The sequence below is a fragment of the Coregonus clupeaformis genome, unplaced genomic scaffold (assembly GCF_020615455.1).
Source record: "Coregonus clupeaformis isolate EN_2021a unplaced genomic scaffold, ASM2061545v1 scaf0027, whole genome shotgun sequence".
NCBI classification, from domain to species: Eukaryota; Metazoa; Chordata; class Actinopteri; order Salmoniformes; family Salmonidae; genus Coregonus; species Coregonus clupeaformis.
Window position 1 is genome coordinate 88,864 of NW_025533482.1, and position 27,061 is coordinate 115,924.

The window sequence follows — 27,061 nt, forward strand, 5'->3', positions numbered from 1 at the left end:
CTCTCAGCCTATTGTGGACAGTCTGAGCACTGATGGAGGGATTGTGCATTCCTGGTGTAACTCGGGCAGTTGTTGTTGCCATCCTGTACCTGTCCCGCAGGTGTGATGTTCGGATGTACCGATCCTGTGCAGGTGTTGTTTCACGTGGTCTGCCACTGCAAGGACAATCAGCTGTCTGTCCTGTCTCCCTGTAGCGCTGTTTTAGGCGTCTCACAGTACGGACATTGCAATTTATTGCCCTGGCCACATCTTCCGTCCTCATGCCTCCTTGTAGCATGCCTAAGGCACGTTCACGCAGATGAGCAGGGACCCTGGGCATCTCTCTTTTGGTGTTTTTCAGAGTCAGTAGAAAGGCCTCTTTAGTGTCCTAAGTTTTCATAGCTGTGACCTTAATTGCCTACCGTCTGTAAGCTGTTAGTGTCTAAACGACCGTTCCACAGGTGCATGTTCATTAATTGTTTATGGTTAATTGAACAAGCATTGGAAACAGTGTTTAAACCCTTTACAATGAAGATCTGTGAAGTTATTTGGATTTGTACGATTGGATTTTTCTTAGAAATAAAAATGTTGCTGAGTTTCTATACATACATTTTGTCCATGAATGTGTAAAGCCTGTGTGTAGCCAACACGTGACCACATACTCAGCAGTACTACGTGTTCTAGATTTTGCCAAAGAGCAGAGCCTCATCCTAAACATCGATACTCCTGTCAACGGCTGAGAGAGAGATGAGAGAGAGAATACCTCACATTCCTTCACATTGCTAGGGCAACTCTCATTGGCCCATTCTAGGCCCTGCGCTGGGTGGCATTGACAGTGACATGGGCTTATGATTGAGGTGTCGGTCATACCAGTTTAGCAAGGCCCAGGCACCCAATTAACAGTCATAGCCTCGGAAGTAGTTAGTGGGTGGGGGGAGGGGGTTACTAGGTGAAGAGTCACTGTCTATCTTGTATGCAGATACAGATGTGATTGATGATAGGGTTGAAATGCCAATAATAATAACACATTGGACCTTCTCCTCTATTTATTTATTCTTGTTTATAGGGAAAAGTTAGGTGGTTTATTTTCCCCATAAACAACACCAAACAAACGCTATGTTTTTACAAAAGAAAAAAATACTATTCTGTGTGTGACTTCATTTTGCTAACGTGGTTTATTAGGCCTACTCTGGTAGACAATTGTCATTTAAAACACATTACTAGTGAATATAACCTACCGTAAAATTCATAAAATGAATAGCCCAATAGGCTAATTGTACTGGCTAATCGATTCAAAGCCAATCAAATAATGTTGCAAGTTTACAAATTAGTGCACTATGGCACAACATTGATGACCTATTAATTTAATGTCATCTTTCTCTGAAGCGTCAGGAGTTTGGAATAGTGGGGGTGAACAACTAGTCCGCGCTTTGGCATCAGGGAAGTTTTTAAAAAACGAGGTCAAATCATGACGTCAGTGATCTTCAGGTCCGCGCATTAGAAAAATGCCCGAGTTTCCATCTTGAAATTCCGGTTGGAGCTCGTTTTTTTTTTCTCGAATTGCATGTTATCTTGAACGCACTGGTCGGAGATTTACGAGTTCGCAGTTGTTTTGAACGCTGCATATGGATCGGGCATACCTTTCTCACCTGAGACACTCGGATTTTGACGATTGAGTGACGTGGTGCTACGATATGACAAATGGGAGGAAGCAAATTGGAAGTTTGCTAGAGATTTCGCATGTGAAGAATCTCTCCTTTCACGCTGGCCACTGACTCGGATTATCCACGGTTTTTCAGGTGAGTTGTTCGTTATTTTATTGACAATGGGGAATAAATTAACATAATGCAAATAACTTCGATTGGTTGAAACGAATGTTTGATTTGCGAGAATTAATAGGATAATTGTTTGCATTTTCTCGGCTACAGTAACGTTAGGTATGTTTGTTTTGCTTCGCTTCCATTGAGTTTGATATTGCAGTAGGCTATGTTTGATCAGTTACGGATCGACTTTCGAGTGTTTGTTTGTTTCCTTTGCTTTAAATTACTTAGGCCTATGTTTTAAAGTAAACCAACTAATCTTTTTTTTTTAGATTGGACACCTGGAACTTAAAATGTGCCACCATATGAGATTTATGAAATTGAAGCGACTGCTGCCTTTTATCTTTCTCAACATTTGAGGCTAAACTTTTCCTATGGTACAAAAGTCACAACAGTACTGTAATTAGTGTTCTGAGCACCAATTGCCCCCCTTGTTGTGACATTATTAGCCATCTGTGGCTTTAAAACGTTTGTGTGTTGACACGAGCGTGCACAAATCCAGGTGCAAAACTAGTTTTTCATCAATGTGCGTAATACAATGAGGATCTTGTGATCCAATGTTTGTTGTTTTTGCTATACATTGTTGCTTATTCTCGCGAAGACTCCTGAGTTAGTGAAAATTAGGCTATGTTTATTTTCAAGACATCTCAATCACTGCTTTTCACTCACCTTTGTGTTTTCTGCTCACCATCTTTATAGAAATGTATGTATCCAGGGCTGTCTTAATGCAGGGGTTTAACGGGGCTGAAGCCCCTGGACCCAGGCCCATGGGGGGGCCCAAGAGGTAGCAAAAAAAAAAAAATCTAATAAATGAAAGGTGTGTATGTGTGTATATATATATACATGCATGCATATATATGTATGTAGATATATAGATTTTTTTTTTTTACTGCAACCACCAACCACAGGAGGATTCAGGAGCCTCTCTCAATGAGTGTATATAAACAGCCTCCTGCTGCCACCCTACTACTCCTCAGATGAGGAGAGGAGGTAGGGGCCCACGTGGGTAACTGATTAATACAAAATAAACTGCATAACTCTTTAGACCCCAATACAATTCTAGAATTCTGCTGTAGATTACTGAGGATTTTCAAGATAAAGCTACTTTTCTCACATTTCAAAAGGACATAGTTAAAAAACAAAGAACAAATGACAATTACAAGTTAACTTAGTTTAAAAGAGCACAACCTCTTCTTTGATATGATACCACATTCATGTCAATAGCAATAACACTCATTTTGTCTTCCATTGTGTAAAGACACTCACTATCAAAAAACGAACACAACAAAAAAGCTTAGAGTAGTTAACATTTTCACGGGTATGCTCCAAATATCTCTAACGGTCGCCCCAGCGTGAGTTTTTTTAATGCATGTGATGTCAGAATGCACTCACTGTTCCAAAATGGGATTGTTACGCAACAGGACAGTTAACCTGCGCTGCCCTCAAACCAAGTCACGCTGCCTGCTAATTATCTATAGGCTGTTTTTCAATTTGTCAATTTGTCAATTTCAAATGTTTATTTCAAGTTTTATTTTCTAACAACAGTTTGAATTGAGGTGTGTTCCGCCTCCTCATTAATTCACATAGAAGTAGCCCATTTCACTGTTGCGGACAATTTATGTTTGAGGCTTTACTGAGCCGGACAAACTTCTCTCCGAGGAGAGCCCAAGCCCTTTCCCAGTGTTTCCGCAGATCAAGTATGCAGACATTTGTGCAGTCTTACACAAACTTTTTCCCCTGGCACATTTTCTGGCTGGCGCTCGCATTGCCTTTGTTGTTTTCCTTACAAATACTAACTTTGGACGTGTACGTTCCTATTAAAGGAAGTGCCTTATTTTCTGTATATCCTGTTTCTACTGTATCATAATGTTTTCAAGTACTGGTGACAAATCATGCATTCTGATTATTGCATAGATTATAATGTACACCTATGATGTGTGTAAAATACTTTTTTGAAGGTTGTACTGAGTATGATGCGCTAAGCTGTGTGGTGCCATGTTTGTTGACATTATACAATGCATGCTGGGTATCACGTAAACGTCTGTCAGACCAAAGATGTTATAATGAAATGAGGTGACTGAATGGTTCACTCATTTTTCGAGTAAACTTCCGGTAGTGAATGAAGGGAAGTGAATGATCATAGACGACACACCCCCTTCATCATGCATACTGCAAACAGATCAAACTCATCTAGTCTCCTCTTATCTTTGGTTGAAGCTAAAAAAAATTACATGGTGGCGCGTACAAACTACCCATCTTCGGATTACTTTCTATTTTTAGAAAGTGTTTTACTCAATTATTTAGATCAATGGTGAGTTCACCCGTGATGTGATGAATTGTAAATAGTAGTTGCTATTAGCTAATTCATATTGTTGTTTCTGTCAGCCAAGAGTTAGCTAAATATGACCGGTTGTGTTATGTCAATATTTCCTCAGTTAGCGCTAGGACTAATGTAGCCTACATTTTCCGTTTTGGATGATTGTGTATGTTGTCGCTACTTCTGTGAATGTCTGAACAGTGCATCCAAAAATAAACTGGTCACATTCAGGACATAACTTTGTAAGGACTGTGTTTGTGCAAACTGTTTCTGTGAAAAAAGTGTGGCCAGCTCAAACGCTGACTGATGCGTCAATCGAAGCTGGACGTTCTAAATAAGCGTTCTAATCACACCGGTTTGAGTGTACACTGCAGGAACCACTGTAGAATGATCACACCAATTTTGTTGGTACGTGTCAAAAGGGTTAAATTGTAGTAAATGTTACTAAATTACTCTCAATGTACCAAGTATAATATATTATACTTCTAAATATTTAAAAAACATATAAATAAAGTATCCAAAATGTTACCAAAGGACAATATTCTGAAAGTATTTCAAAACCCACACAAAGTAGGCTATTTGATTGACAACGATTCTTACTTCTGTAAAAATGCAAACAACTATTCAGAGACCATTTCAAAATGTAGATAACATTTAGTACAGACTAAGCCTGACGCAAAATGTAGAAATAGTAGGCTACTTGACAACAATTCAGTGAATTGGATGTGGTGGCGGACAGGTTGGTGTTGAACACCAGATTTAAAGAGTCTCCTACCACTTCCAAAAACAACTCCAAAACCCCTGCCACTGTCATTTTAGGCCCTGGCTGTGTGGTACAAGGGTGAATGGTGGGACTTGGCACAGACACACTCCATGGAAACGTAGGCTTCCCTGTCAGGTGTGCTCTCCCTCTGCTTCCTTCTCTTCCTCCTCCTCTTCCTCTCAATGTTCCTTTTCCTCTCCCTCCACTCTCCTCTCCTCCTCTTCCTCCTCGCTCCACATCTCTATCCCTCATATCATCTCTAACTCTTCCTCCCTGCCTTCTGCTGCTGACCCTTGACTCTACACATCACTTCCTTCACTTTCACTGACCTAGTGGAACAGACTAACAGAGGGAGAGGGAGGAGCGGAGCAACAAATAGGATACAATTGTAGTCAGGAACATCATCTCACGCTCTCCCACTGTCTCTTTCATTCCTCTTTTTCTCAACCATACATATTCTCTTCCTAATAATCCCCTTTTAGGGGTTTCCATAATAGACTCCATTTTCTTCATATCATGCTTCTTTAGAACTGTCTAAAATAAATAATGGATTTATTGTGAAGGTGTAGGCTATATTACATGGAATTATTACATTTACGTCATTTAGCAGACGCTCTTATCCAGAGCGACTTACAGTTTAGTGAGTGCATACATTTTTTTTTCATACTGGCCCCCCGTGGGAATCGAACCCACAACCCTGGTGTTGCAAGCTCCATGCTCTACCAACTGAGCTACACGGGACCTACACTTTTGAAAATGTAGATGTTCCATAGGTCAGCATCAGTGGCTTGTAGGCTATGTGTGGAAGCCAGGAGATGCTAAATGTGTTTTATGTTAATTAATGGTCAATTACCGTGAGACCGACAGTTATTTGCTTGACAATCACCGGCTGAAGAAATTTCGTGACTGCAACAGACCTACATAACACAAACTTTGTATCTCTCATTTACTCAAGTGTTTCCTTTATTTTCTTGATTGCCTACAGTCGGGAAGGCCGCAATTTGGATTGTGTCCATAGACATATAATCCATAAAAGGGTTTTGGACCTCCAAGAGGTCACCTCTTACCCTGGCAATTTGAGTGTTAAACTCATGGGTACATACGCTAGCAATGGCTGCCAGTCCTGACTTGAATGGGAACTGCCATCTATGGATTATATTTCTATGGTTGGTTGCGGCTGTCTGTCTTTTGCAAATAAAAAAATACAATTGCGTGAAAAACGTACAGTTTCAAAAGCAAATGCCTACCGCTGAAAAGAGAAGACTAATCTGTCTGTAGAACCAATATTTTTCCCTCAACGTTTTTGGCGAACAGCAGCGCTGTTTTTCAAAGTAGCTCATCTTGAGATAGGCTAATGCCAAGAGTAGCGCATCGGCCGTCACCATGAGTAGTAGCCTATGGCTTCATCTTCATCATTAGGTGAGTCAGTGTGCCACTGGAAACTGTATTTAGTAGCCTACTGTAGCCTATAAAATATGAATGGGTGGATGGATGGAAAGGTGTGTGTGTGTGTATCTATATACAGTAGATGGATATCTATCTCTCCTCCTGATATTGTACAATCTGTGTCGCTTCATTGGCCTGAGCTGTTTTTTAAATTTATTTTATTCAAGACCAGATTGATCTGTCAGAGTTGCCACTCATTTTGGTCATTTGTGTGGTATTAAAATAGATTCAGCTAATGTCTTCTGTCATGGAAATGACATAGAATTGCATTTAAATGCGTATTAGAAGGCCCCCCAAAAATGTCGACCCTTCTAACAAATGTTCCCCATGTGTGGAAATCCTAAAAACGCCTCTGGTCAACTGTAGCCTATGCCACATTGCAAATGTCATTATGGATTTATTATAAAGGGTATTTTTCTTCAACAGTCAATTTACAACGCATAGATTTGCTTCGTGCATGGATTTGTTTACAGAAAATGATGGTGTGCCGTGAATGGGGGCTATAAAAAAAGTATTAATCCCCGGGGCCTATGATTTCTTAATCCAGCCCTGTATTACATTTACATTTTAGTCATTTAGCAGATGCTCTTATTCAGAGCGACGTACAGTTAGTGAGTGCATAAATTTTTTCTGACTGGCCCCCCGTGGGAATCGAACCCACAACCCTGGCGGTGCAAGCGCCATGCTCTACCAACTGAGCTACACGGGACCTGGATCTATCCTGTTACACTCTGCACTGAAACAACTGATTTAGAACTTGAACTTCCATGTCCTAGTCTTAGTAACATTCTATGGTAAAATGGTAACATTTGTATTGCACTTATATTTACTTTTAGAAATATGAATATGTTGGCTATTAACACATTTCTGGCTCTTTAGTGCATATTTAGATCATTTTGTTTAGGAAGGTTGTCAGTCACTCTGTTATTGCCCTAGTAGGTCCATACTTCCATCAGAATGTATGATATGAGTAATGCTGAATGTCTATGGTTTACATAATGGTTTACAGATGGCCAGCCAGGGTAAGCATTTAGGAGTGTTGCATCCCAGCCTTACTGAAGCTTAAATGCTTATGTTGGAAATCCGCCAAAAAAAGCATCCCACCTTAAAGAACCATAGATTTCTAAACCTTGAACTCAGTTGGCAGCTAGATCTATGGCTCTAGAGTAGTTGCCTTGTCTAGAAGGTGGAAAATCCCTGGTGTCCCAGTAGCAGCAGCAGTGTCACTGAGGCTGTAAGGGGCCCTGCCTGGGCCCCCATGTGTTGGTGCAGCATGCAGCTCAGTCACATTCCTGTCAGAGCACAGGAACCTGTCCGATCACCCTACGCCTCCAGCACATGATGCGGTCTCTCTCTCTCTCTGTCTCTCTCTCTCTGTCTCTCTCTGTGTCTCTGTCTGTCTCTCTCTGTCTCTCTCTGTGTCTCTGTCTGTCTCTGTGTCTCTGTCTGTCTCTGTGTGTGTTATGACCACATTTTCAGTCCGACTATTTTTAAAGGCTGAGAAACATTGTTGACATCTTACTCAAAAGGAGTAACTTTGTCTTGTTTTCTGGTTGAACGACATATTCCACATCGTTTATTGTATACGTCAGTCCCTGTAACATTCTTCATACACCAGCCTAGTTATGACTTAGCATTAAGCTGACCAGTATCATGATGACAAGTCATTTGGTCTGAGAGATTCAGGAATGCCATTGTTTGATGGGTGTATTTGAGTATATTGAAAAATTATTTCAAAGCCACCCAAGAGGGCTTGAGTGCAGTTTCAGTTGACTCACTGTAAACTGTGCTGAATTTTCATGCCAAATTTGGTCTCTCAATTCATAGCAGAATTCATGTAAATAATCAGCAACGGCAACTCATATTACTCCTTGTAGAATGAGACAATATAGTCTGAAAGTTGTTTGTGTGCGCCACCAATTGATGGAGCTACTGTAATCAAAATGGCCTCATCAGCAGAATCTAATCTGAAGGATATTGGAGTTTTTCTGGGGGGTTTTGTACTCTGATGCCCCCTCAGTCAACTTCCATGAAAAATACTCAACCTATTTTTCCTGACAAAAACAAATGACGATAACAAGAAGAGATGCCCTGGAAGAAAACAATTACAAATTACTTTTCATTTTAGTTAACATGTAACGAAATGAGAATTCCACATGAAACTAATGTACATTCAATTTGACATGGAAGCTCCTTTTCATCTGTTTTGTCCAATCATAAGCATGCATGGTTTAGCAGAATATTTCATGCAATCCTCTTATTACCTATTTGCCTGTAATGTCTTTCTGTTGCGTGAGCTGCTTGAGCAAAGCTGGCTCTCCCACACATACCTCCTGGGAGGTCACTTTACTCCTCTCTCAGCCAGGACACTAATTGTAACTTACTTCAATTAGAAACAACCATTTATTTCATAATCTTTGTTTTCCTATAGGCCATTTTTGCTCTTATCACATCAGAAGCTATATTTTGCAATGTTCACTGTTATTAATCTGTTTTGCTGCTCTCGCAGTCTGCAAATGCAAGTTGTGCTTTCTTTTTCCCGATTGGAAAAACGAATGCTATTTTGCTGAATTTGTTTGTGACTAAAATGACTGACTAAAACTATACTAAAATTGTCAAGAGTTTGTCGACTGATAACTAAAACGAACAAAGGATTAAATTACTAAAATGTGAATAAGACTAAAAGTTATTTTAAGACTAAATCTAATATAGCTGCCAAAATTAAGTCTAACTAACAGGAACTTATCTTTGTTCCATCAATAGAATCTATCTACATCATCACCAGGCTAGGCAATAAAGGGTGTTTTTGTATTTAGCCTGTAGGACTAACTGAGATGAGGTCCCAGCCAGGTGACGTTGAATACAAAGCATTCAGGATTGTCTTCAATTCAGTTTGGCATCTGTGAACTTCAATGTTCTACCTTAAACAAGAAAATCCTTTCTAAGAACTGATCTGTTTATCGTATGGCTTCAAGGTCGGTAATCTTCCTTCCATTTTGAGAGTTGTGTCCTAAAACATGCAGTCATCAACTACATTACCCAAACAGCGCAAAGCTATCACTTGTTACAGTTGACAGTTTCATTATTCATGTCCAGCCTGAATCTAGGCATCTCATTTGGTTGTCACTCAGAGTACGGTTTGCAACTGCACGTGGGGACAAAGATCGTACTTTTTGGAGAAATGTCCTCTGGTCTGATGAAACAAAAATTGAACTGTCTGGCCAAAATGACCATTGTTATGTTTGGAGGAAAAAGGGGGATGCTTGCAAGCCAAAGAACACCATCCCAACCGTGAAGCACGGGGGTGGCAGCATCATGCTGTGGGGGTGCTTTGCTGCAGGAGGGACTGGTGCACTTCACAAAATAGATGGCATCATGAGGAAAGAAAATTGTGGATATATTGAAGCAACATCTCAAGACATCAGTCAGTAAGTTTTAAAGCTTGGTCACAAATGGGTCTTCCAAATGGACAATGACCCCAAGCATACTTCCAAAGTTGTGGCAAAATGGCTTAAGGACAACAAAGTCAAGGTATTGGAGTGGCCATCAAAAAGCCCTGACCTCAATCCTATATAAAATGTGTGGGCAGAACTGAAAAAGCGTGTGCGAGCAAGCAGGCCTACAAACCTGACTCCGTTACATCAGCTCTGTCAGGAGGAATGGGCCAAAATTCACCCAACTTTGTGGGAAGCTTGTGGAAGGCTACCTGAACGTTTCACCCAAGTTAAACAATTTAAAGGCAATGCTACCAAATAATAATTGAGTGTATGTAAGCTTCTGACCCACTGGGAATATGATGAAAGTAATAAATAATTCTCTCTACTATTATTCTGACATTTCACATTCTTAAAATAAGGTGGAGGTCCTAACTGACCTAAAACAGGGAATTTTTACTAGGATTAAATGTCAGGAATTGTGAAAAACTGAGTTTAAATGTATTTGGCTAAGGTGTATGTAAACTTCTGACTTCAACAGTATATTTGAGTTTAACCACAATATTTGTTGCATTATTTGGTCTGTCGTTTCTGGAGGATTGCATTGAAATTGCAACCAACTTTCTATGGCTTGTTTTAGAAATAGTGATATTTGGGAAATTTCCTTTTCAAATAACTGAAAGTGCTAGTTTGTAATCTGAATAAAGGGGAAAAGGCCATTCTTGAACATTGGGTGAGACAATGTTACTAATTTGCTAGAGAACCAGTTCGGATTTAAGTATAACTTTTGTATGACTGATAGGTCTAATGCTTTAATATTTAATCATTTCTGTCCTCCGAATTCATATTCATTATATAAATCGGCCCGTTTAATTTTGTCTGGCTTGCCGTTCCAAATCAAATGGAATATTATTTTTCTCATATAATTCAAAAAACTGTTCGCTAGGCGTAGGCAAGACCATAAGCAAATAGGTAAAATGGGATAATACTAAAGAGTTAATCAGGATGATTTTTCCACAAATTGACAGGTATTTACCTTTCCATGGTAGCAAGATCTTATCTATTTTTGCTAACTTTCTATTAAAATGTATTGGAGTGAGATCATTTATTTCATTTGGGATATGTATTACGAGTATATCCACATCACCATCAGACCATTTTATTGGTAAACTACATGGTAATGTAAAGATTGTATATTTTAGTGATCAATACGTAATATATTACATTTATCATAATTTGGTTGTAATCAAGAGATGTTAGAAAATGTATCTAGATCCTATATGAGGCTGTGGAGGGATTCAAGTTGTGGATTTAAAAGAGAACATGAATCGTCAGCGTACACACACTTTCCTGTTGGCTTAGATTCCACAGGTGGCAATATCGTCTGCTATCATCCTCAGTAATTTTCCATTCAAGTTGTCAGACTCAGGTGGTTTGTCATTGTTAATAGACAACAATAATTCTCTCACCTCTTCCACACTCACTTTACGAAAAAAATGACAATACTTGTTTCATAATTTGGTCAGTTATGCATGGATGTGTCGGTTCAGAATTTTTTGTTAGCGTGTCATGCCGAATTTTGCTAACATATTAATCAAACAGGGTTTGAAAATAGACACAAACAAATACAAGAACATGTTTCAATATAATACACAACAAAAAAAAGTAGACTTTGGCTGTTGATGCCAAAGGCTTTCGACCGGCTTGTGTGGCCTTTTCTGTTCAAAACTTTGGAAGCGTTAAACTTTCCAGCTTAAATAATACATTTCATAAAAATATTATATAAATATCCTAAAGCAAAAATATACACTAATATATTATCTGAAGAAATTGCTTTCGAAAGGGGCATGAGACATGGATGTCCTCTATTCCACCTTCCTGTTTGCACTGGCAATTGAACTGCTTGCAGAAAGAATTAGACAGGACCCAAACATAACAGGTAATGGGAAACATAAATATAAACAAAACTTATTTGCCGACGATCTCCTGATATACTCAGCTAATATTGATAATTCAATATGCCAAATATGCCCATGCCAAATCTTTTCAGTCTCCTGAGGGGGAAAAGGTGTTGTCGTGACCTCTTCATGGCTGTCTTGGTGTTTTTGGACCATGATAGTTTGTTGGTGATGTGGACACCAAGGAACTTGAAACTCTCGACCCGCTCCACTACAGCCCCGTCGATGTGAATGGGGGCGTTCGGCCCTCCTTTTCCTGTAGTCACTGTTGTGTTGGATGCTATCAAGGGACTGAAGACATTCTTCCATGGAATAGGTTAACTCTGGAATACTAGTAGTTAAATCCAATCATTATGTAAATTGGTCTTTTTTTAAATAAACGTTTGTCTTTTTTTACTGTAGAGTTGTATCTGTTTGCTACTTTTGATAATCCCACATGCTGCTGGTTTGGTCTCTAATTTAAGCTTTTTCAGGAAAATATAGTTTTGACTGAAATTATAAACATGAGCGTGTTTTTGAAAATACTAGTGTGTTTGAAAATTGCTAGTAGTATCTGTGAATCATTTTGGATGTTGCATTGTCATATTATTTGGTCAGTATTCTTGGACCTTGTCTACTACCGGTTTGTCCACCATGGTCTTTTTATAAGGCCAAGCCAACTATAAAGTTGTGAGGGGGTTGGGGTGGATGATGTGAAAGTTATTCTCGTGATCCGATGGCAAACTGCAGCAGGGGCAGCACACGTGAAGTGTGTTCCTGACACTTGAATGTCAAGAATTGAAGTCTTCCTCCTTAAGTCTATACTTATCTGATTGCTCAGGGTTGAAAATGGGACAGTTCAAACTTATGAAGCTGCCAAATGTGAAACCAGTCAAATGGCGGCACGTTTTTTGATGTCTCCTCACATTACTGTTCCTTTGTCTCCACAGAGCTGTGTTTCCTCCAATGAGAGAGAACCTTTCCGAAAAGCAGACTTACTTTTAGCGACGTTGTTCGTCCAATCGTAATTATGGACCCTTGGGTGTGCCCACCCTCACTCAACAGCAGCCAATCAGTGATGAGCAATCTGGACAAGTCTCCCGCTGGAGGATTCAAGGCCGGCCACTCAAGGAACGGCAGCGCTGGGTCATCACGCAACTCCCGCCAGGTAGTTTCTGAGTTGTGGGGTGTGCCTGTCTTTGTATCTGATGGGTCACCTCTCTACACCATAGTGCAACCAAAGATGTATATAACCATCACGAATATGTATATGGATGGATGCATGAAACCCACTTTGTGAGTATGAAGTTATTTATGGACCCACCCCCACAGAACTCCAGGCACTGGGAGGTGTTGGATGACCACATGGACATGGGTTCAGGGATCGGGTCAGGGCTGGACATGAGCATCCCTGGTATCTGTGAGGGTTTCCTGATGAAGAGGAGGAAGTACCCTATGAAGGGCTGGCACAAGGTAATGTGAAGGCTGTACTTGGCAAGCCAATTGAAGCGCAGTTGGCAAGCCAATTTAGTTCTGTTTCACCATCACTTCTGACTTCCTGTGGTGTATTCACTATTAACCAAACGGAAGTAATTGGCTGAAACTCGGCTGTAAGGGACTAATCCAGGGTTTCACAAACTAATCTGAACCCCTCAAAAAATAAACTTGTTTTCATTGCAAAGTGTTTTTTTTTTTATGTTGCACAATGTTTTGCTACTGGTGTGCACTTATGAATACACCCCTGTCTAATATGGTTCTCTCTCTTCTTTCAGAGGTACTTCCTGTTGGACAAAGGGATCCTCAAGTACTCCAAGACACAGCAGGATGTATGTATTCACAATACACTACCAAAAACACAAATCCAAGTAACGAGTACAATCTTTCTGAAATCGGTCAGCGCCATATTGTAAAGGTTATAGGCTACGGAATGCTTGTTTATATACATATTTGACAATAAAGTGAGGGGTTTTCATCCATTGTAATGTTCTACTCGTCAGATCCGAAGAGGAAAGCTCCATGGCTCCCTGGATGTTAGCCTCGCTGTCATGTCCATCAACAAGAAGTCCAAGCGCATCGATCTGGACGGTGGAGACTATTTATACCACCTCAAGGTACACTGAGTATACAAAACATTAAGAACACGTGCTCTTTCCATGACATAGACTGACCAGGTGAATCCAGGTGAAAGCTATGATCCCTTATTGATGTCAATTGTTAAATCCACTTCAATCAGTGTCGGTGAAGGGGAGGAGACGGGTTAATTAAGGATTTTTAAGCCTTGAGACAACTGAGACATGGATTGTGTATGTGTGCCATTCAGAGGGTGAATGGGCAAGACAAAATATTTAAGTGCCTTTGAACGGTGTATGATAGTAGGTGCCAGGCGCACGGGTTTGTGTCAAGAACTGCAACGCTGCTGGGTTTTTCACACTCAACGGTTTCCTTTTCACATCTGTTTCTTATCCATCTATATCAGTTTCACTGCCATTAAATCCATAAGAAGTAGCATATTGTATTGTATTTGTTCCCCATTTAATGTAATATTAATGTCAAATTCACTCTCCTGTTAGGCCAAGAGCAATGACTTGTTCTACATATGGCTGACCAAGCTGTGTGCCCATCGTGTCTTCAAGAAGAACGAGGCCCTGAGCGTCCACCACGGAGTCCTCCATGCCCTCACTATGGGCGACAGCACGTTGTTGCCAGCCATGGCCAGTCTAGCCCAGAGAAATCAAGCCGCAATGCCAGGCATGGTGAGTCAACAGAGAAACCGGGGCATGACTCAATGTGGTCTGCTACTTGCAGTGCTACAACCAAATACATTCTGGTCACCAAAATAGATTGTTATATTCTGAATAGAACGAGGACTTTATACAAATGGGCTTTGACTGACAGTTGACTACTCTTCTTTCTCTTTCCCTCTGTCCCCAAATCATGTTGTTCCAGTACCCTCACTACGCCAGCTCTGCCTCTGTCTACCAGGCTGAGATGGACATTCCACCCACAGCAGCCCCAGGGGTCAATGGCAAGGTGGCTGCATGGCTCCAGCAGACCCACCAGTCCGATACTTGCTCCCAAGGTAAGGTACTGCCATGGTGAAGCTAGGGTATCAAGGCTATGACTTCATAGTTCAGCGTTAAATGAATATCCAATTACTTTCAGAGCCAAGCTTTCGCGCCAAAGCTTTCTTAATAACCTTCTCTGACCCTTGACCCCCACAGAGCTTGCTCGTTCTCAGGTTGACTTGACTGAGTTGGCCCAGCTCATTCAGAGGCTCAATTGGCTGGAGAGTGGCCAGCAACCCATCTCCAACAGTGACCTAGAGCGACGAATCAACATGCAGGTAAGGTCACCACCCTAACCATTACTCCACAACCGCACATGCTGTATATGGTCAGTTCTCTATGAAAAAAATGTCACACCTGTAATTCTGAGGTGAGCGAGACATTGGAATATTAATTTAGTGGTTGGCTGTTCTTTATTCTGAGCATGTATCTATTCTACCTGTCTTTCAGAATCTGACACTTAATATCCCCAAGGCCAAGAAGGAGAGGAAGACTACGAACAAGATATTTGGTCACACTCGCACCCTGTCCGGAGTCGAAGCCCGTGGCATGGTATGTTCTCATGTCCTATACAGTTGGTATCATAAGTTTTTTTTTTTCTTCACATTTTGTTGTATGAAAAAGTGGGATTGAAATAGATTTAATTTGATTTTTTTTGTCATTGATGTACACAAAATACTCTTGTCAAAGTGAAAATAAAATCATACAATTTAAAAATTAATTAAATGTAATGACTAAAATATAGTTATTGCATAAGTATTCGCCTGTTTTGTTTAGGCCAGCCTAAATTAATTCAGGAGTAAAACGTAGCTTAACAAATCACATAAGTTACATGGACTCACTCTATGTGAAATAATAGGGGTTGACATGATTTTTGAATGACTACCCCTTCCTCTGTCCCCAATACATGCAACATATGTAAGGTCCCTCAGTCAAGTACTGACTTTCAAACACAGATTCAACTACAAAGACCAGGGAGCTTTTTCGAAAGCCTCATAAAGAATGGCCGTGATTGGTAAATGGGTAACAATAACAAATCAGACATTGAATATAATTTATCTTTAAGCATTGTCAAGTTAATAATTAAGCTGTGGATGATGTGTTATACCACCTAGACACATCAAAGATGCAGTCGTCCTTCTGCACTGAGCTGAAGGACAGCAAGGAAACTGCTCAGGGATGTTTCCATGAGGACGTTGGTTAATATTTAGACTGAGTTCTATGGCTGTGATGGGAGAAAACTGAGGATGAATCAACATTGTAGTGACTCTACAATGATGACCTAAATGACAGAGGGAAAATATGAATACAAATAAATATACAGAATACTAAAGTAAGGAATATACTTTTGGGCCTAAATGCAAAGCCTTATGTTTGGATCAAATCCAACACATCACTGAGTAACTGCCTCCTTATTTTCAAGCATGGTTGTGGCTGCATCATGGTATGGGTATGCTTGACATTGGCAAATATTGGGGAGTTTTTCAGGATAAAATTAAATGGGATGGAACTAAACGCAGGCAACAACTTGGAGGAAAACCTGCTTCAGTCTGCTTTATGCCAGACACTGGGAGAGGAATTCACCTTTCAGCAGGACAATAACATACAACACAAGGCCAAATCTACACTGCTTACCAAGAAGACCGTAAATGCTCCTGAGTGGCCAAGTTAGTTTTGACATAAATCTATGGTAAGATTTAAATAGCTGTCTAGCCATGATCGCCAGCACCTTGACAGAGCTTGAAGAATTATGAAAAGAATAATGGGCAAATATTGCACAATCCAGGTATGCAAAGCTCATATAGACTTACTCAAGAAGACCCACAGCTGTAATTTCTGTCAAAGTTGTTTCTAACGACTCCGGGAGGGGAAGACTTATCTAATCAAGGTATATTAGTGTTTAATTTTTCATTAATAAAAGAAATGTCCTTCCACTTTGACATTAGAGTATTGTGTCAATCGTTGACAAAAAACAACAACAATTAAATCCATTTTAATCCCACTTTGTAACACAGTAAAATGTGAAGAAATCCAAGGAGCTCAATAATTATGATACCCGCTGTACAATACATTAGTCATTGGATATTAAAGTTTTCTGGACATTTCTGTGTCAGAATCCTCTAACTCAACCACTTTCACCCACTGTTCCTGCATGACCCCTCTCATTTTTCATTTTCATTTATGGTTTAGGGACCAGTACAAACACATTGACACATTGAATAAACAACCTGATGGTTGCACTATAGTATATTTATAGCTGACGAGATGCGTTTTTCTAAAGACGAGAATAAAACATTAACTCAACAATAGAGATTGCGGAGATTCTACAAAGTAATGCTAGTAACCTACAATTATATAAACTCATTTCCCGGCCGCGTCATGAAACATTGCGTGCACAGTTAGGCATCAAAGGGGCTTGTTTAAATTGAAGTGAAGGACAACTTCCTGTTGTAATTAGTTGGTTATCGTCTACAACATGGCAGATGTCATCGGAGGAATGATTACCTAGCGAGCTAGCAACAGGCATGGTAAAATATCACAAATAGAGCTAGATAAAGACAGGAGAATAATGTACTTTTTGAGCATAATTATAACCATCAGTCTTGTGTTCATAGTCATCACTCACTCACTCGCTCACTATTACGTTTGTCAAGGTCCCGACATCAATGTAAAGCTATTCTGATACAGCTACAGGGCTTTTTGATGCTAGCATGTGCGTGCATCACTCAAACATGATAAAAAAAATGGCTCTACACATCCTTTCCTCTCCTCCTCTCCCCTACTTTCCTCCCCCCTCTCCTCCCTCAGTTTACCTCCAGCCACCTGAGCACATCATCCAACCACCTGAGTGTGGGAGTCCCTTCGGTGCTGTCCATCCCAGACTATGTGTACTCTCAGCTCTCCAACCCTCTCATAACCTCCCCTGAAGCCAAGAAGATCCAGCAGGACATCTGTGCTGTGTCCCATAGGGGTAAGCGAGGGGTGTTACAAGGTTTGGGGGCTCATTCGATGGGGTGTAAGGTTAAAAAAGTCCCACATAGGAATGGCATGTGTCGATCTGGCATAATGAGGCTGATTCTGCAACATAAATTACCTATGTAGACCACTGCAATCCAGTAATAATGTACTTACTTTAGTTACTTAGGGATTTATGTTGGTATGGATGAATGAAACATGAAATCAAATGAAAATGACATTTGTCTGCTGTAATCTTCTCAGTTCATGCGTCTCTCAAGTCCATCCACGAGGTGCTTGCGCTGGAACGTGAGCGGATCCGACAGGCTTGGACCGGTCCAGACCTACGATTATCCACCTCCAATCAACTGGCCACCCTGTGCAGCACACTGGCTGAGGTAAGAGGCCTGCCCTGGACACGGACACACATATATATATATATATATATACACACACACACACACACACTGAAACGTACATCCTACTATACACTGAGAACATAACCGATTTGTTAATGACTCCAAAGGAGAGACCTACATTTCTTTTAGTTTTTATTTTGGTAGTAAGAAGAAGAACAGGTAGAGACCTAGCGAACAATAGACGGGGCTGATTTTACATTTAGTCAATAACACTGTGGTCTCTGTTTTAAACACACACAGCAGAGGTTTCTATGGGCCACACCTCTTTTCACTCTCGCTCTCTCCTTCCAAAATAAATTCCCATCTCAGCCTGCTGTTGTTCAGGTGTGGGAAACCAGCCAGAACTGGTTTGGGCTGTTTGGGGTTGGGACATCTAGGTACTCTAGGTAGTGCCCATCAGGGGCAGAACCACTCCTCCCTGTTTTGAGCCTGCCTGGATGCAACAACAAAATCCTTTTCAAATGTAAAGACACTTGTTCAAACAGAGGGAAATTGTTAGATTTCTCTTGGTGAAACAACTAAAACCTCCCACAAACTAATCTATTTGATGCGAGTTACTCGATGTTCTTGAACTAAACAAATTACTATGAAAACGGAACTAGGATAGAACGCTGCATCAATTGTCTTGTGCTGGATGGAACTGACAAAGCTGACCGAGTTCTGAGGAAATCCGAGAGGGAAAACTTCCACCAAATGTTCATACTGTACATTTTGTCCAACTTACTTGCATGTGGACCAAGGTTGATAAATAATGTGACAATGGGAGGTTTCAGAAATGGGAAATGACCTTAATATTGTGCTTGCTTTTCATACAATTCTCTACAGTATACTAATAAGTCACACTTTTGTGTATCCAGCTGGAGGTGCAGTCTTGCCAGACCAAAGTTCATTCCCTGTCCCTTTCCTCTGGTTCCACGGGGGGTTCCAAGGAGTCCTACAGCACTGTGCGTCAGGACCAGGTATGTCTTAAGCTGCCAACCCCCACTCAACAAGAGGCAGGCTGCCACTTCTTTCTGAATGTCTCTGCGTGTCTGGCTGTGTACTGTATGTCTTTCTGTTTCTGTGTTTGTGCCTGTATGCATGGAATTCTATATCAAATGAGCACAGTTTTCTTCCTTAACTCTCTTTTGTAAGAAATGACTGACATTACTTTTATCCATTTGAAAGCATTGTTCATTTTGTATGCTTCCTGTTAACTATAATCTTCCTCTTCCCCCTCTCCTCAGAATGCTGAGAAGACGCCCTCTACAGGTCACTCGGTGCAGCGCACCCCCTCGCTGGCCGACTCCATGGCCGAGTACTATGACGCCAGAGATGTCATCGTCTGTGAGAACTCCTCAGAAAACGGAGAAGAGGAGTCTGATGAGTCCGGGCTGAGTGACGTCACCACCACCAGTAACTCTGAGCCAGACGAGGTCCATGGTGAGCGGCCACTCTTTGGATATTACTGTTCAACTGTGGTCATAGAAGTAGAATGACTAGAACGGACGCACTAAAGATGTCTTCTATAATATTGTGTTTGAGCAGTCCTAATATACCTTGAGAATGCAGTTTGGTCTATGTGGTCCATTTGAGGTTTTGTCTTGAAAAATAAATAACAATATGCATTTGATTTGTTTTAAATTCAGCAGTATCTAGTAAAGCTGGGACGATACACCGAAAATTATCGATACCGACCGAACCGAGGACGTTTTACTGATATCGATTATAACGATAAGTAGCCTTTACTAGAGGAATGTGTAGTTTGAAATGAAATGTCTGCTATTGTTAACAGGACAATTGATGGCCACAACATTCAAAGTAGTAGTTTTAAGGGTAATATAAAAAAAAGTAACTGGTGCACATTAATGGTGTTAACTTGTCGTTCAATTTATCGTTATCGTGATAATTCAGTAATTATATCGTAATATGGATTTTTGTCCATATCGCCCAGCTCTATCTAGGTAGTTATACTTGTAAACTCGGCTGACACCAACGTTGGGTGTATATATTTAATCTGTGTACAAATGTTATTTTATTACGTTTTCTGAATATAGCTTCCACTTCGCCTGCAGTGGTAGTATCACCGGACCAACCGCAAACAAAAGGTATTTTGGGACTGATCAAACTGAAGTATCGGTGGAGTGGTGGTGAATTGCGGCCATATTGGAAGTCCCATATGGATCATTTCATTAATTGATGCGCATAATTTATTTAAAAAGGTATATTTTTCAATGTTGTATATGCAACCATATTGATTGGACCCAGAAAACGTCCCAATAGTCTACTCATTCTATTACTATGATTTTATAATGACTCTTAATCTTGTTCCTCTTTGTCCTGCTGAGGTGTCTCTTGGGTTTTGTGGGACTGGTGCCACTTTAACAAATGTATTGTTGTCTAATCTGTATAGATATTTTATTCTTTAAACTTCATACCCTCCACCTCAATCTAACATTCAATTATAATTTGGATGATGGAGAAATCGAGACTAATGTCATGTCTTTACTTAATTTAGCCTCCCCTTTCACCATCGTCCTCTGTAGCTCAGCTGGTAGAGCACGGCGCTTGTAACGCCAAGGTAGTGGGTTCGATCCCCGGGACCACCCATACACAAAAATGTATGCACGCATGACTGTAAGTCGCTTTGGATAAAAGCGTCTGCTAAATGGCTTATTATTATTATTATTATTATTATTATTATTATTACTTGACAGCTTTGGGCCTTCAGACATTTTAAAGGGACGTTTTAGCAATGAAGCCTTGATTTGATTTGACAATTTAAAATGCATAAAAAAACCACACCAGGCAACAAATGCATGTACCAAAAATTGCTGAGTCAAACGATTTGTTTCCATTGTGGTCCTCTAATTTTTTTTGCCCAACCCTGTCCCTGGAGAGCTACCCTCCTGTAGGTTTTCGCTCCAACCCCAGGTGTTACTAACCTGATCCATCTTATCAACCTGCTAATTATTAGAATCAGGTGTGCTAGATTAGGGTTGGAGCAAAAACCTACAGGACGGTAGCTCTCCAGGAACAGGGTTGGGCAGTCCTGCTCAAATGGTAGCCAAGTGGCTGCAGGGCGAAACAAGAGACATTGGCACTCTGTGGTATACATTCAATCATCCAACATGTCTATTGTTGACCTTTTATCTACTTAAGATAAACTTGTGGATACCATTTTTATGTCTGAGTCCAGTATGAAGTTAACTGCCAAAGTAAAAAACTTAATAGGGCGCTGGGCCACCACGAGCCGGCAGAACTGCTTCAATGCGCCTTGGCATAGATTCTACAAGTGTCTGGAACTCTATTGGAGGGATGTGACACCATTCTTCCACAAGAAATTCCATAATTTGGTGTTTTGTTAATTGTGGTAGAAAACGCTGTCTCAGGTGCCGCTCCAAAATCTACTATAAGTGTTCAATTCAACCTGGTGTCAGAGCATTTCATATTATTCTGTATGTAAATCCAAGACACTCCATTTAGTATGATATGTTACATTTCGTATGGTATGTATTCATTTTTGGAATCCATCCCCCATTTCGTATGGCATGTTACGAATTAGAAAAACGTATGATGTTACGATTTCTAGTTAGGTGGCTAACGTTATTTAGCTGGCTAATGTTAGCTAGGCTAGGGGTTAAGGTTAAAGTTACGTTTATGAGTTAGGTTAAAGGGTTAGGAGAAGGGTTAGCTAACATGCTAAGTAGTTGCAAAGTAGCTAAAATGCTAAAGTTGTCTGTGATGAGATTTGAACTCGCAACCTTTTGAGTAGCTCAGTTGGTAGAGCATGGCGCTTGCAACGCTAGGGTTGTGGGTTCGACTCCCACGGGGGGCCAGTATGAAAAATGTATGCACTCACTAACTGTAAGTCGCGCTGGATAAGAGCGTCTGCTAAATGACTAAAATGTAAATGTAACCATACCAAACATAACATACTAATTTAAGTGTCCCGGATGGTAGACATCGTTTTTAATGCTCATCAAACCATTCAGTGACCACTCGTACCTTGTGGATGAGGGCATTGTCATCCTGGAAGAGGCCACTCCCATCAGGATAGAAATGCTTCCATAGGTTGAAGGTGATAACTCAGAATTACTGTGTATTTACTGGCTGTTACCTTGCCCTCTAAGGTGTTGAGTGGACCCAAACCATGCCAGGAAAATGCACCCCACACCATAAGAGCCGCCAGAATCCTTCACCTTCAAGTGTTTCCTTTATTTTGGCAGTTACCTGTAGTTTTGCCAGCCAATTCTAACTAGTGTTAGCGCAATGACAAAGTCTACATGAACAACTAGCATACTAGCTATTCCCATAGACTTCCAGGCATTGCGCTAACGTGATTTGGCAACTTCCTTCAAACTGAATGCAGAGACATAAAAATGGTATCCACGAGTTCATCTGACCCTCCCTTTAAGGGATGAATCTTGTGAATTCAGGCTTTCAAGTTGGGATTTTGCCCTAAGTGCTCAGGTGTAATTGTAAAAAAATAAACGTGAGATTTAATAGAAAATGCATAGAATTCCATCTAACCTTTGTCGTACGCCCTCTCCCCCTGGCAGCCTCTGCCACCCTGAACTACCGCACTAGTGTGTCCAGAGCCCCAGACATGGTCAGCACCGTGCCCACCAACACAGGCCGCCGCACCGTCCTGCCCGCCAACTGTGTCGACAACAGCCACATTGGCATCATGACCATCCTGTACAACAACATTGGCAAGGACCTGTCACGAGTGTCCATGCCCTGTGGCCTCAACGAACCTCTGAACCTGCTGCAGAGGGTAAGCGAAGAGCTGGAGTACTCTGAGCTTCTGGACATCGCCAACCGCACAGAGGACCCCTTCGAGAGGATGGTAAGGCGGCCCGCCACATGCCTGACCTTAAAAAGAAGCAGCTCAAGTATAGGTTTGTGCTGCAATACCAGTGTTGGTCCTGATTTCAAGTGAATTGTTACGCCTGTAGAATTGCATAGTTGAAATCAGAAAAACGGTCTTGGTCTCAAGGTCTGCTTTCTCAAATCAAATGTTATTGGTCACATGTGGTGGATACAACCGGTGTAGACTTTACCATTAAATGCTTATTTACGAGCCCGTTCCAAACAATGTAGAGTTAAAAAGTAAGATATATATATATATATATATGCAGCAGCGTATGTGAAAGTCTGTTGTGTGTGGGTAGAGTCTGAGTGTGCATTAGAGCCAGTGCAAGAGAATCGGTGCAAAATAAACTACAAACAATGAATGGGGTCAATGTAAGTTTCAGAGTTAGCATGTAAAATACTGTATATCATGGTTCTTACATATAGTAAGCCTTTTGTCGATTTTGGGGTAGCAGTTTGCTTCCGGTGCCATTTGATATTGTTGATGGGTGTAATCTCTCATCCACTTTCCCATCCCTTATTTTTCATGAAGCTATACATTGGAGTTTTCTCTATCTCCGGCTATGCCTGGGCCACCTGGCGGAACCGCTACAAGCCCTTCAACCCCGTGCTGGGAGAGACTTACGAGAGCCACCGCAAGGAACGTGGCTTCCGCTACGTCGCTGAGCAGGTAGGACTTGAATAATCCTGACCCAGAATCATCCTAGATACCATCTACAAAGCAAGTAACCCCTAAAACTGCTCCAGGGTGACTTCCACTGAAGATTCTGTTATTTAATGGTTTCTTTCTGTTCCCAGGTCAGCCACCACCCGCCCTGCTCCGCCGTGCACGCCGAGTCTGAGAACTTCACCTTCTGGCAAGACCAGCGATGGAAGAACAAGTTCTGGGGAAAGTCTTTGGAGATCATCTCCTCTGGTCCAGTGAATGTCAAGTTGCCAAAGTGAGTGTTATGCTAATTCCATTATGATTATTTGACCAAATAAAAAAGGAACGTGATCCGTTGTTCAAAGTGAAAGCTCAAGGACAGTGTTTTGGATTGAGCTGATTTGAAAAGGCATTAGCTTGCCAAATGAGCTCTACTAGCTGTAACATGTTTGAAAGTATAATTTACTGTGTGCTATTCAATGAAAGGTTCATAGTATTGAAACCGACTCCAGTGTCCATTTAATTTCAAGAGTGCACGTCTCCATCCAGTTGTACTAATCCCATGTTTTTTTTCTCTCCCTCCACCTTCTAGGTATGGAGATCACTATGAGTGGAACAAGGCGGTGACCTGCGTCCACAACGTCCTGAGTCAGCAGAGGTGGCTGGAGCACTACGGAGAGGTGACCATCAGAAACACCAAGAGTGACATCTGCACCTGCAAGATCTCCTTCGTCAAGGTGAGACCCCTGCCCGGTGCCCACAGAACATAAAGCTTTATTGAAGGGTGACCCATAATGCATCAAATAAACGCTAAACTGTCTGAATGGGGTCTAGACATTTTGTGAAATCTTCAAAGCTTTACATATGGAAGTACCTACTAAGTTGCCATTGACACGTCCCCCTTTCTCTCTCCTGCAGTCCCGCTACTGGACCTCCGAGACCAGTAAGAACGAGGTGCAGGGCCAGGTTCTGAACCGAGCGGGAGAGGTGGTCCACCGTTTCGGTGGGCTGTGGCACGAGGGCATCTTCTGTGATACCCTGCCTAACCCACAGTGCATCTGGAAGCCCAGTGAGTACTGCTATTACTTGAATAATCTCTTATCCGCTATGTACGATAATCCTAATCTCTAATACGATCTCAATATTATAGTTTATCCTATAAAATTGTGTAATCAACACCATTGTGCCTATTATATTTTCCCTAATCCATATTATTTATATCTTGTGATAATCTTGCAAGATTATTATGTTTTCCTCAATCCATGAGTCCGTAATCCACTCTATAGTACCAGCACAATGGCCTCATACAGTACCCTGTTTCTCCCATCTCCAGACACTCAGCCTGATGACCACTTCCAGTACTACGGCTTCGGTCGCTACGCCAGGGAGCTCAATGAGCTTACTCCTGAACTGAAGAAGGTCCTGCCTCCCTCAGACACTCGCTATAGGCCAGACCAGAGGTGAGACCACCGTTCAGCCTGCTCAGTAATGCATACATAGAGGATGTTTAGCCATGTACACATAATTAGATTTGTCAAATGCATTGTAAGTAGGGCTAGGAGTATTTCTTGAACATGTGATGTAACCAGGAAAAACTCTGGGTCCTGTACAGTAGGTCATGTAGGTGGTATCATTCAGTAACATTAACTTCCTCAAATGCCAGAGAGCTGTGTTCTGCATTGATGTGACGCCACATCCAATGTAGTTGTGTGAGATGGTACTGTACACACAATTGACCCTGTTAACACATTTGAAGCTCTCATGCAGAGTGTAGCTGAATCTCTTATCTCTCCAGTATTCTTTCCCCATAGGATCCTGGAGGAGGGAGATGTAGCTGGGGCTGACAGAAAGAAGGAGGAAGTAGAGCAGAAACAGAGGGACCGACGAAAGGAGCTGGCCAAGAAGGGAGAGGAGCACGTGCCTCGTTTCTTCAGGTGAGTCTCACCAACCATCCCTTCCTGCCTTACGCAATCAAAGAGCATTTATTGTAGAAATGGCAAGGTAGTGGTCACCAACCCTGCTACTCAGGGTCTTTATGATTAGCTGAATCGGGTGTGTTAGGACAGGGTTGGAATAAAAGCCTGCACCTGTAGCTTTTCCGGGACTTGAGTTGGTGACCACTGACATGACGTGTATTCATACAGTGTCTGTGCTTCCTTGAAGGCCTCTATTGATGCCCTTTTTTAAAGGTTAACTTGCACTAGAAAGTAAATACTCTTCCCTCCTTCAGGAAAGAGATGGATGCGGCAGGGAATGAGATCTGGCTGAGCAACGGAACCTACTGGAAGATCCGCGAGCAACCAGGCTTCGCCAACACTGAGAACTTGGATCTGTGGTGTTGAGTAGACCTGGCAGAGCCTCCTGTCATTTTGGCTTCATCATAGACTATTACAGCCCAATGACTCTACTGGATGCAGATACTAAAGTTCCACTGAGAGGGAATAGGAGAGGTGGGAAGGGAGTTTTGGCTGCATGGATGAATCATTCCAGGGTGACTGTCTGCCATGGAGAGAGGACATGTCAACATCGAGTAGATGAGGACCGCTTTGGATCTTTTCCTTCAAGTCTTTGATGTTCCCACATTGATGCTGATCCTCCACACACCAGTAACCGCTCTGGTGTCCGCAAATGTAAACTGCCTTGAAAATAACCAGATTTAAGTTGGTTCATGCATTTTTAACTGCCAAGTTTACTGCATTAGTGGTCTGAGATCCAACATAGCGTTTTGAATGTTATAGAAATGCATGATGCTTTTGTCAATTTTAATATATATATATTTAAACACTTTTACTTATTTACTTTTTAGGTCTATATGCAAATGTGTTTCAATCAATTTGTGATATCAAATGCTCACTCTATAAAGGGGAACTAACCGGGCAGGGGATTGTTTATAAGACTGCTGTGGATTAATTGGGTTTTATGGGTAAGAAGGGCTACCTCATGCCCTCTCGATGGGCCTTACTGTGTTTTTGTATATTTAGTTGTCATGTCGAGTTGTACTGTACATCTTTGGACTTGTTTTAAATGACACATTGGTATGAGTCACTGAATGGCTCACATCCTCCTCCCTCACCTGTTTTAAAGAGAACAGGGATCTATTTAGCACTAGCCCTTTCACTGCTTCCCTTCTAGTTTTTTTTATTGTATTTCTTTATCTAGAGTGAGTTTAATGCTATTGATCGTTATCTTTTCAACCTTGATTTAGGTTGATACTATGAAGTATTTTTATGGCTGTTTCAACAGGGGGTTTTGAGGAAAAGAGAACCATTGTTACATTTCAGTGTAAAAACAGTTGGAGGGCTATAGCGGGAATCATCCAAAATTAATTGTGTTCTAGTCAATTTTCAAATAAATACTGAACAAAAAAATGATTATTTTTCTTTGACACTGCAATGAGTATCACAGCTATTGTAAGCAGTTGTT

The 27,061-nt window shown here is 41.2% G+C and overlaps 1 protein-coding gene across 2 annotated transcripts; it reads left to right on the forward strand.

Moving 5' to 3' along the window:
* Positions 1-1,556: 1,556 nt before the first annotated feature.
* LOC121569681 (oxysterol-binding protein-related protein 7-like) lies at positions 1,557-27,009 on the forward strand. 2 transcript variants are annotated; one of them, XM_045212581.1, is made up of 22 exons: positions 1,557-1,778; positions 12,647-12,864; positions 13,029-13,169; positions 13,469-13,522; positions 13,694-13,807; positions 14,267-14,449; positions 14,643-14,775; positions 14,918-15,039; positions 15,212-15,313; positions 17,570-17,732; positions 17,981-18,114; positions 18,993-19,094; positions 19,362-19,557; positions 20,172-20,222; positions 22,677-22,966; positions 23,525-23,662; positions 23,791-23,933; positions 24,231-24,375; positions 24,557-24,707; positions 24,972-25,098; positions 25,450-25,572; positions 25,869-27,009. In XM_045212581.1, the coding sequence occupies exons 2-22, from the start codon at positions 12,727-12,729 to the stop codon at positions 25,978-25,980; spliced, it is 2,862 nt and encodes a 953-aa protein (XP_045068516.1). In that variant the 5' UTR covers positions 1,557-1,778; positions 12,647-12,726; the 3' UTR covers positions 25,981-27,009. The 2 variants fall into 2 exon arrangements, with proteins under 2 accessions (XP_045068516.1, XP_045068517.1); XM_045212582.1 differs by lacking the exon at positions 20,172-20,222.
* Positions 27,010-27,061: the final 52 nt, after the last annotated feature.

Coding starts and splice junctions, on each gene's coding strand:
- LOC121569681 (XM_045212581.1), top strand. CDS start 12,727: ATGGACCCTTGGGTGTGCCCACCCTCACTCAACAGCAGCCAATCAGTG. Junction 15,040..15,211: donor AGCGACGAATCAACATGCAG/GTAAGGTCACCA, acceptor CCTGTCTTTCAG/AATCTGACACTTAATATCCC. Junction 20,223..22,676: donor GGACCAACCGCAAACAAAAG/GTATTTTGGGAC, acceptor TCCCCCTGGCAG/CCTCTGCCACCCTGAACTAC.